Source organism: Triticum dicoccoides, chromosome 2B (genome assembly GCF_002162155.2).
Source record: "Triticum dicoccoides isolate Atlit2015 ecotype Zavitan chromosome 2B, WEW_v2.0, whole genome shotgun sequence".
Lineage (NCBI taxonomy): Eukaryota > Viridiplantae > Streptophyta > Magnoliopsida > Poales > Poaceae > Triticum > Triticum dicoccoides.
In genome coordinates, this window is record NC_041383.1 from 704,084,525 (window position 1) to 704,093,791 (window position 9,267).

At 47.7% G+C, this 9,267-nt stretch overlaps 1 protein-coding gene across 1 annotated transcript; it reads right to left on the reverse strand.

The window, feature by feature from the left end:
* Positions 1-3,258: 3,258 nt before the first annotated feature.
* Positions 3,259-3,761, reverse strand: LOC119368393 (histone H4). The gene has a single exon (XM_037633668.1). The coding sequence runs from the start codon at positions 3,699-3,701 to the stop codon at positions 3,390-3,392; it is 312 nt and encodes a 103-aa protein (XP_037489565.1). The 5' UTR covers positions 3,702-3,761; the 3' UTR covers positions 3,259-3,389.
* Between the last annotated feature and the right edge of the window lie 5,506 nt (positions 3,762-9,267).

The following is a 9,267-nucleotide window of genomic DNA, read 5'->3' on the forward strand; positions in this document are numbered from 1 at the left end:
GTTGGCGGCGTGATTCCCGGGATGCAGGGGAGCGGCGTTGCGCGACGGGGGCTGGCGACACCGATGCCAGCTTGCTGCAGCACGGCCGACGGGGCTTAGCGGGCCCGTTTCGGGCCTGGCCGGGCCAGGGTTGGCCTGGTATGCCCCCCTGCCGTGTCCGGTCGGCTACCGCGACAGTGCCGGAGGCACGACTTCTCGCACGATGGCGGTGGAGGTGGTTCCCTTCCGCTCGGCTTTGGTGTTGTTGTTCTCGTCGCATGGCGCTTCTCTCCAGTCTTCTCGGCCTCGTGGTGGTCCTCGTAGTGAGACGGCGTGGGCGGCGGCGCAACCGCGGTGGCGCATTGGGTGGTTGTTTGGATGGTTGGCTCCAGATGGGTGGTGGTGTTTGGTGTGCGGGAGAAATCCTTGCCGGTTCGTCCAGCGCCGTTGCGGTGACACCGGCGGGTGCCACCATTCCTTCTTGAAGGGCGTCGGTGGTAGCCATCCCCTACTTTCCTCCGCATATCGAAAGAAACCCTAGGACTTGTCCGGGCAGCAGCGTCATCGGCGTCGCATACCTTCTTGGAGGTGCTGCTTGGTATGCGGCACTCAGAGCCTCGGGCTGTGGTGGGGTGTTTTCGGAGGGTGCGGCGATGGCGGGCCTTCCGCGCTTTGTCGATCTGCCGTTGTTGGCATTATGTTTCTTCTCCTTTTTTGTCTTTGGGCTTGTTGTGCTACTCGCCCTAGCGTCGAGATGTATCCTATGTTGGCTGGTTGCTTTGGAATACAAAGCGGGGGAAACCCTTTTTCGGTAAGTCAAATGTCTATATTGTCCAACAACATATAAGGCCCCACACTGCTGCACACACACACACCAACAGTCGCAGCACACTAGTTCTACTGAAAAAGAAGCCATGGTTGGCAAGTGGAAGGAGATCGATAGAGGCGAAAAAGTCGAAAGGGGCCACCATTGCTGCACGATGCATTTTCCTTGTCTGATGTTGTCCCTTGTCCGGGCAGCAGCAGGTGGCCGCCATGTCCAAGTTATGTGTCCGCCATGGCCATGCCTAATCCACGATAGCGTGTTAATTTGACTTTAATTTGGCCTATCCTTCCATGGATCCAAATATAATTTGTACATTTATTTGCGAGCAATGAGAAATCTCATTTTAATATATTAAAAAAAATCAAAATCCAAATGTCAGCCAACTCATTGAAGCTGGAGGAGGGCAAGGGGACAGAGTAGCATAAGATGATTGTGATGATTTTATTTTTTTTGCAACTGAAGAACAAGTTAAAGTTGTTGGTCTGGAGCTCACTTGATCCAGGATGGAAAATCACACGAACATCACAGTAATTGAGATGATTTTATTACTTCAAACTCACGTCTCCGGAGTTTCAGACCACAGATCAGTATGACTGATGAAAAAACACTCTACTTAAATTCAGAGAAAGTTTCTGCATATAACCAAATAGAAACGCAACTGTGGATCAGATCAGTATTCCCCTACTCATTTTGACCTCAGCGCGCTGTGTGGTAGAGACAGAAAGTTTGGTGCCCATTCAGCAAAAAAACTCACACAAAATTCTACGTCACTGAATTTCACAAGCAGCAAACAATGGGGCATGCCTGTTCATTTCTGTCTTCCTGAAGTAATGCAACACAGAAGCAGTGAAGATGTTCATCAATTCCACTACGGAGTTTCTTGTTTCCATTTGATATTGATTGTTCGTTTCCCGTTGCCTCCTACTCTTAAGCTGTAATGTGATCCATTTGTTGTGCTGTTTTGCATTATTTTGCTAATAATTGTTGAGCCTCAAGTGACTGAAAAATAGAGGCAGCACACTTGATAGGTGGTCGTAACGAACTGTTTTCCCTTGCATTTTGTTTTCTACTGACGGCTAGTGTAATAGAAAAGAATGCTAAATGACTCGTGATGCACATAGTGGATGCATTCGACCCCTAGTGGTATATAAGTGGTTGGTTCTGCAAGGTGCGGTTGCTGGAACCATTTATCTTTTATCAATGTCACACTCACACACACAAGTACTCCAAACACGAGCGCAATTACGCTGTGAGCCTGTGACAATTCATTCCTCACATGTGACATTCTTACAAACACAAGTTATGAAATGTTTGCATATATTAATACTAAAGGTTGAGATTGCTAACCAGACCTACCGCCCGGTTACACAAGTTATGAAATGTTTGCATATATTAATACTAAAGGTTGAGATTGCTAACCAGACCTACCGCCCGGTTACACAAGTTATGAAATGTAAGAGAAGACAACTACAAATATAACAAAGCTAGCCATATGTGTAAAAGACCGCACATGTATCAGAGTCAAGATTCTTGAGTTCAAGGCCCATCGGACACAACAAAAAACTTTTAGCGCACTTTGGTCGAGATTTAGGTTTGAAAGAGCCACATGTGAGGGGAGTGTTCAATTGTGCCTTTCTCCAACAATTTGAGATTACATTTTAATTGGATGGCATCATTGCATCAAAACCGCATTCAGTTTTCCTTTTATATCAACACAGGCAGCCTCATAAGGAAGTGTCTGTTTCATTTTTCAACAAAATATGAGTAGCATGTGCATGTCTAACCGGTTTAAGATTCAAGATTTTATTTTCGGGTGCACCATTAGAGGCTAGCTTGTGACAGTAAGAAAACAAAGCCCCATTTTGTTCCAGAAAACTGAATACCATGGCAGGAATTGGCTAGAGAACAGTCAACCATGCCATTTAATTACTTCAAACTCACGTCTCCAGAGTTTTAGAACACAGATCTGAAACAAAAAGCAAACGAAAAAACACAGATCAGTATTCAGTATGACTGATGAAAACACACACTTAAATTCAGAGAACGTTCATCATCATGTAAAAAAACAAAAACACAAACAGAACTCCACATCAGATCAGTATCCCCCTACTCATTTTGAACTCAGCACATTGCGTGGTAGAGACAGAAATTTTTGTTCCCATTCAGCGAAACACACACACGAAATTCTACGTCACTGAATTTCACAAGCAGCAAACAATGAGGCACGCAGGTTCATTCCTGTCTTCCTGAAGTAATGCAACAACGTCTGACAAAAATAGTGAAGATGTTTCTATAAGCCCAAATGGCATTCACACCTGCTGCAGTTTACTGTAATATTTGCTCGGAGATTGGTTCATGAATTTCCGATATTTACCTCAGCTAGTACATTATCTCCTAATCTTTCTCGCTGGGAAGAATTTAACAAGCTTACAGAAACTCTGCATCCAAGATAATTAACACCGCAAGAACTCTGATTTCATTGCATTCGTATTCATGGCGTCCACTACACAGACGAACGGAACAACACACGCACTGACAGATGGAACAGCGGCTTGAAGAGACTGGACGAGGCAGCAGCAGCAGATCAGCCGCCGAAGCCGTAGAGGGTGCGGCCCTGTCGCTTGAGCGCGTAGACGACGTCCATGGCGGTGACGGTCTTGCGGCGGGCGTGCTCGGTGTAGGTGACGGCGTCGCGGATGACGTTCTCGAGGAAGATCTTGAGCACGCCGCGGGTCTCCTCGTAGATGAGCCCCGAGATGCGCTTCACGCCGCCCCTGCGAGCCAGACGCCGGATAGCCGGCTTCGTGATGCCCTGGATGTTGTCCCGCAACACCTTCCGGTGGCGCTTGGCGCCGCCCTTGCCCAGACCCTTCCCGCCCTTGCCGCGGCCGGACATGACGGCGGCTTGGAGCTCCGGGCAGATGGAATTGGGTGGAGACGGTGGGGCGGTGGCGGCGGCTGCTGCTCCGGAGTGAGGATCGAAGGGGAATTTAACAAGGGAGGAGGGTGCGGCCTGCCCTTGGATCCGGACGAAAATGGACGGTCAGGATCTCGATCCGAGGAGAGATGGCGCGGATCGCTGACGCGGTCTCAAATTTCATCGTCCTGTGAGGCAGGAGGCAGCTCAAAATATTGGATTTTGCCGGTTCCAAGCGAGCCATTTGCGTTCTTGACACAAAATTCGTGTGTTCGTTCGTCGTCTGAGAACTGACAACTAAGGAAATTATAGATTTCATGGCATTTGAAATTGCCGGCACTCTAAGGATGCTGGTCTGCCTCGTCCGTAGGGATTTATTTCCTCTCCTGCAAGGTGATTAGGGCAAAGCTTCCTTCTCTCGATCTCCGCTGGCAAACAGGTAGATTTGCCCACCCTGATCTCCGTCGGCAAACACGTGGATTCGCCCATCCTTTATCTGTCGTTTCAGCGGGTGGTGGCAGGGAGGGGAATCCTTGTGCCTCGGCTCCCATAAAAACATACTCCCTCTGTTTTCATCTACTCCTCATATTAGTTTTGACCAAGTTTATTGAAAACAATCTAAACTTTCACAATAACAAATATATATGGTATGAAAATATATTGAGTGATGATTCTAATAATATTAATTTGCTATTGTGGATGTTAACAATGTTTTGTATAAACTTAGTCAAAGTTTATAAGTTTGACTCGAGACAAAGTTAACATGACAAATAAATGAAAACGAAAGGAGTAGGTTAGGTTTTAGTCCTCTTAGAGGAGACCCTTGTGCAGATGGCGACGCTTTATCTTTGCGTCAATTTTTGAGCTCCGGTCCTCCTTAAGTTCGTCCTTTGGGGCGGATTAGATAGAGCTTCGACATAGATTCCCGTCGACTCGTCGAGGCGGCAAGGTTAGGATTCTGGTTGTGCGTACTCGATGGCGAGATTTGGCGTCAGGTTCTTTGGGCCGATTCAAGGGTTCAACAGTGACGACTGCAGCTCCAGAGCGCTGGCCCCTAGTGGCGTGTGCACAAGACTTCCTGGTTATTATTGACAAGGCCGTACAGGCTCCAGTATGAAAGCGTCAACAACAACGCATCAGCAACGACAATAGTCAGTTGATGATCCAGAGCCTTCAATGTAATTTATTATTATTTTTTATGATGATTTGTGCTTTGGTGAACATTTTATGATAGACCTGAGTCACTTCCGTAAAATAAAAATAAAAATCCACCCCACACCCCCATCCGTGCGGACGAAGAAATACTATTTGGCGCTGTTGCAATTATCCTTAGACGAACGGACATAGGTTGTACACGGACTCTCTGCCACGTAATGGCGAAGGTTACGTCATGGCGTCACTGCAACATTTGGTAATCAGGGCCTATAGGTATGGGATAGAGACACTCAAGATGTGATCTACAAAGAAAAACCGTGCAAGAGCATGGATATGAAGACCGTCACCGCAACATTGGCATTGGCGTAACAACAACACTGAGGTCGGCTCCAGGATGTGTGTCTTAAATTTATTACGCCACCATAGAAAGTACTACGTATCATACTAGTGGGTACAAACACATCATGGCGAGTAGCCCCTTGATTTTGGAGGAGGTTCTTGAGCGTAAAAAACCCGATAGAAACGAAACAAATCCACCTTGAAACTCAAATGATTTTGTGAGGTGTTTTTGATATACTTAAAAAAATATGTTTCTTCTCAAGTAGAAGTCCAATCATTGTACTAGCACTAGTAGAAAAACCCTATTCGTCCCGGTTGGTTAGGGCATTTTGTCCCGGTTCTTGAACCGGGACTAAAGGGTCGTTACTAATGCCCTAGACCTTTAGTCCTAGTTCTAACACGAACAGGGCCAGATGGGCCTCCACGTGGCCGGTGCACCGAGCCCAGGCAGGAGGGCCTTTGGTCCCGGTTGGTGGCACCAACCGGGACCAAAAGGCATCTACGCGTCAGCATTTCAGGGGTTGGGGTTTTTGTTTTTTTAAGGGGGGAGGGGGGTTGGGGATTTTGGGGGGTTAATTTAGGTGTTTCATATATTGTGTTAGCTAGCTAATTAATAGAGAGAAGTGTCCTCTCTTATGTCCGTGCTTGGTCGACGCTACGTACTATACATAGAGAGGCCCTCGACACGCTAGCTACTAAGAAAAATGATGGAAACCATTAAGTACAGAAGTTCGTCATGCATGCCGAGAGAAGTGATCGATCGACCTCTCTTTCTCCGAGAGATTGGTCGAACAACAAGTTTTCGTATTATCTATCCGACGCTACTGGCTACATACATATACAATGTGTAAGATCTCTTACAATCCCCTAGCATTTGAAATCAACTTCCACATGGTATTCTCCGGCTTTATTAATGACGTGGTCAAGAAAGAATCCCATCAATTCTCTTGAATTGCTTTCATGCGATCTTGTGGTAGGAGTTCATTCTGCATCTGCCACGTCTAATTTACAGAAGGGGGTTAATACATATATATGAATGAAACTCAACAGAAATGATGGTGTAATAAAATGAAATTGTGAATATTATTGCTTACACACTTCATATTGTCTTTTAGAGTAGCCACACTGTAAAGGCATATTTATCCCTTAAGTATTTTGGTGATTGATGACAATGCATTTGCGGACTAATCGTGTGCCTTGAGTTTCTCAGATGCTTCATCACTAGGCACGAGACGATTCGGTGCCCCTCGGAGACTATTGAAGATGGCGTTGTTCTACGTTTCTCTTTGGTGGATTTGAGTCGTAGGAGAGCCGTACTATTAAGATGGGGTCCGCGTCGGAAATGTTTGGGTGGAATCCACACGTACACTTGTCCTACCTTTCCTTGCACTTTGGAGCGTCTTTCCGTTATCCTAGTTGCGCATAATCAGACGGCTACTGCTGTACTTGTGGTAATACTGGTCTATGGAGCGGTAGTACCGCAAGCACCTGCGGTAGTACGCTGGGGGTCACAGTAGTACCGCTCCTCTAGAGCCTTAGTACCGTAACTCCCAGGCCTAGTGCTGCTCCGGTACGGTAGTTGGAGCGGATATAATTTTTTACATCCGCGCCCACACTGTAGTACCGCACGTCATGCGCGGTAATACCGCGGGAGGCCACGGTAGTACCGCTCCCCTGGAGCCATAGTACCGTGGCCCTCATACCTAGTACCGTTGCGCTGCGGTAGTAGGAGCGGATGTAATTTTTTACATCCGCGCCTCAACGGTAGTACCGCACCTCGTGCGCGGTAGTACCACATCGGGTTTTTGCACTGTTTCTTTTTCAGCGGAAGTAGGCACGGATGTATTTTATTTCATCCGCGCTCTTCGTAGGCTTTGGCTTGCCTGCCTTGCGGTAGTACCGCAAGGGGAAGCGGTAGTACCGCGCGAGCGGTAGTACTGCGCTCAGTCAGGCTAGTCCCGGCCTCTGCTGCTGCGCGGAAGTATCATGGTCCTCCACGGTAGTACCGCGTGGCCTTGCGGTAGTACCGCGCCCCTGGAGCGGTAGTACCGCATGTCACAGGCTGGTCTAAGTGGATAACGGTTGGATTTCTTCCACGAGTATAAAAGGGGCGTCTCCTACCTCTAGTTGACTACCTCTTTCATCCCTAAGCTCCATTGTTGCTCCAAGCTCCATTTTCGCCCGATCTTTCTCCCTAGCCAATCAAACTTGTTGATTTGCTCGGGATTGGGTGACAAGGCCCCGATCTACATTTCCACCAAGAGAGATTTGATTCCCCCCACTTATCCCTAGCGGATCTTGTTACTCTTGGGTGTTTGAGCACCATAGACGGTTGAGGCCACCTCGAAGCCATACTCCATTGTGGTGAAGCTTCGTGGTGTTGTTGGGAGCCTCCAATTGTTGTGGAGATTGCCCCAACCTTGTTTGTAAAGGTTCGGTCGCCGCCTTCAAGGGCACCAATAGTGGAATCACGGCATCTCGCATTGTGTGAGGGCGTGGGGAGAATACGGTGGCCCTAGTGGCTTCTTGGGGAGCATTGTGCCTCCACACCGCTCCAACGGAGACGTACTTCCCCTTAAAAGGAAGGAACTTCGGTAACACATCCTCGTCTCCACCGGCTCCACTCTTGGTTATCTCGCGCCTTTACTTTTGCAAGTTTACTTGTGTTGTTTCCCTTACTTGCTCGTGTACTTGTTGTTGTTGCATCATATAGGTTGTTCACCTAGTTGCATATCTAGACAACCTACTTTGATGCAAAGTTTAATTTGTAAAAGAAAAGCTAAAAATTGTTAGTTGCCTATTCACCCCCCTCTAGTCAACCATATCGATCCTTTCAATTGGTATCAGAGTCTCGTCTCTTTATTAAGGACTTTGCCGTCCGAAGAGTATGGTTGACACCACAGACGGTGCGGAGGAGCACTCCGGTGTGAATCCCGTCTCGTCGACGGCCGATGAGGGAACCTCGGTCTCTCGTGAGGAATTCAATGTGGCCCTAGACACATTGAAAGACTCCATGACGACCAAGGTTGAAAGCATGCTTACTAAATTTCTTGAAGGGCTTAAACTGTCCACCTCGCCGATGAAAGTGGGTGATCCCACTAACAAGGTGATGGATGCGACCTCCGACAAGGGGGAAGCTAACAGTGAAAAGAGTCCTTCTACTAGTGGTAGAAATGGCACCGGCATCTTTGCCCATGTGGAACCCCCAATTTATGGAGGACCGATTCCCTCTACTAATTTGAATCATGCCGGTCCTCCTCCTAAGTATGAGAAACACGAAGATTTTGATTCATGGGTTTATCGCCTCAAGCGTCACTTAAAACATGTGAATACTAACCTTTGGAGAATCATTGAAGAAGGTTTCTATCCTCATGACCCAAGCAACTTCACCCCTCGAGAAGCCGTGGACAATCAATTCAATGAGAGTGCTCTCTTCATCATCCAAGATGCAATCCTTCCCGAAGATCTCCCTCATCTTCAACCTCATGCCATGGCTAAAGACGCATGGAAATGTGTTGTGTCTCTCTATCGAGGAAGTGCTATGTAACGCCCGGATAATCATGCTACAGTAAACTCACGTTGATGGTGCCACGTCACCTCTGTCACTGTAGCTAATCTGGGGTTAATTCAAAAATGTTTCGAAATTCAAATTCAAATGTATGATAGCAATAAAAGTTTTCAAAAATTAAAGCTAAAATGTTCGGGGGTTGCCAAATATTGCATAGGAAATTATCGTGAAGTGAACACATTTTTATAAAGGGCCTAAATAATCTAAGATCGTTTAAAACAGAAAAGTAAATGAAAAAAAAACTAAACTCCCCCCTCCCCTGCTGGACCGCGGCCCAGCTGGCCATCGGGCCAACCAGGCCGGCCCAGGTCGGCCCCCACTCCCTCTCCTTATCCCCCACCCCGCAAACCCTAGGCATCGACACCCCCCACTCCCCCCACGATTCCCTTCTCCTCCCCCCACCGATCTGGATCGGGATTAGCCCCGATCCCGTCGACCCCGACGCCCAGCGCTCGCCGCCGCCAGGCCTCGTCGCCGCCGAAC

What these genes read in the sequence shown, in the direction of transcription:
- LOC119368393 (XM_037633668.1), bottom strand. Translation starts at nt 3,701, where the DNA reads ATGTCCGGCCGCGGCAAGGGCGGGAAGGGTCTGGGCAAGGGCGGCGCC.